We start from the raw sequence: 1,837 nt of genomic DNA on the forward strand, positions 1-1,837 counted from the left end.
GGGAACTGGAACTGTTTAGTCTGGAGAAGAGGAGGCTCAGGGGAGACCTCATCGCTCTCTACAACTACCTGAAAGGAGGTTGTAGCGAGGTGGGTGTCGGTCTCTTCTCCCAAGTAACAAGCGATAGGACGTGGGGAAATGGCCTCAAGTTGTGCCAGGGGAGGTTTAGATTGGACATGAGGAAAAATGTCTTTACTGAAAGAGTGGTTAAACATTGGAACAGGCTGCCCAGGGAAGTGGTTGAGTCACCAACCCTGGAAGTATTTAAAAGACGTGTAGATGAGGCGCTGAGGGACATGGTTTAGTGGGCATGGTGGTGTTGGGTTGACGGTTGGACTCGATGATCTTAGAGGTCTTTTCCAACCTTAATGATTCTATGATTCTACTAGGAACCTTTCCTTGTTGAATCTGCATCGCCACTAACATCACTTTCTTGTTTCTCTGAACACGAGAAAGTTAGCAGCTCTCTCAGGTGTCTGCATACAGTGGAAACACTCTTGCTTCCCCTGCCATCCCACATGGCCTTTGAAGAAATGGCCCGAGTCAAAATGTCTAATACACTCCCTAAGGTCATTATTAGCTCTAAGGCAGCTAAATTCAAGAGAACAAAAGATTTACTGTTCAGTGCTGGAATTTGGCTGTCTATGCAAGATACTAAAGAAATACAGTAATGATGACAAGGCTGGGATTCTTGTCATTGTTGACAAGACATTGTTTACATCTTCACTATAACATATAAAATTGAACATTGTTTACATCTTCACTATGACATATGAAATTGAAAAGAACTAATCAAAGTAAATAAAATGAACTGTAACTAGAAACTGGAAATTCTGCACAGGCTCTATCTGAAAGTCATTATAGACATGAACAATATTAATTACGTGGTTCCAATGAAATACACTAATTCTGTTTACTAAGTTCACTAAGTTTCTGGATAAAATTATTAACACTTGTACAGCCTTGGCAGGATTGAGCAGACCGGATAAGAAAAGAACTACATTTTCGTACATAGCGTATGTGGAATATAAGTATAAATAATAGACATGATTGTTCCAGCAAGAACCAAAACGTAACTAACTCACTGCATCCAGAAACAAGTTTTGAGTTGTTTGTTGTGTCTTTTTTTAATATCTGCTCAACGTATATAAAGTGAATTTTTTTTTATCAAAAAGATGCACATACTTTAAAGATTTACTTTTTTACTTCATATGTGAATATAAAATTACTTACCTTCGTTTCCTTTTGCAAAGAAATAGTCCAATTACCAGAGTAGTGATCAAAGTCACCAGTAAAACAAGAGGAACAATGATTGCAATGCTTCCTAAAACAGGAAAAGGAAATATCATTGAATACTCACAGTTGCCTCTAATAATTTCTTCACAGTTGTGAAACAGTTAAATTAATTTAAAAAGGATAATTTCCCTCACCAACAAATGCAATTTCATGTGATGAACTTCACTGATTTGAGATTTTTGTGCTGATCAATTAAAAAAAATATAATTACAGATAATGGTGTACACACAACTACTTTTATCAACAAATCAGGAGTTTCCTCTTTCTGGATACCAATATACTTCGGACTAATTCCCTGCCCTCATTTGCAGCGATACTGTATGAAGGTGTGTGGAATTGCTGAACAATTTGGATTGGAGTGGCATGGCCAGTGACTTTAACTGCCACCACCATCTTCAGTAGTTTATTTAAGTCACGCAACTATTAATTTAAAATATTCAGTAGGCATGGCTCTGATTGAAGAATTCCATTACTAGCATTTATATGTATTTATTACTTTTATTTGTGGGAAAATGAAAAGTAGTAAACAATATTAATTTCT

General features: G+C 36.7%; 1 protein-coding gene across 1 annotated transcript in view; it reads right to left on the reverse strand.

Moving 5' to 3' along the window:
* LRP1B (low density lipoprotein receptor-related protein 1B) overlaps positions 1–1,837 on the reverse strand; it is a 614,444-nt gene that overhangs the window by 6,655 nt on the left and 605,952 nt on the right. The window contains exon 88 of the mRNA XM_009319022.1: positions 1,234–1,324. Within this exon, the coding sequence (XP_009317297.1) occupies positions 1,234–1,324 (91 nt within the window). The remainder of the gene's footprint in view (positions 1–1,233; positions 1,325–1,837) is intronic.

Source organism: Pygoscelis adeliae, unplaced genomic scaffold (assembly GCF_000699105.1).
Source record: "Pygoscelis adeliae isolate BGI_AS28 unplaced genomic scaffold, ASM69910v1 Scaffold222, whole genome shotgun sequence".
Classification (NCBI taxonomy): Eukaryota; Metazoa; Chordata; class Aves; order Sphenisciformes; family Spheniscidae; genus Pygoscelis; species Pygoscelis adeliae.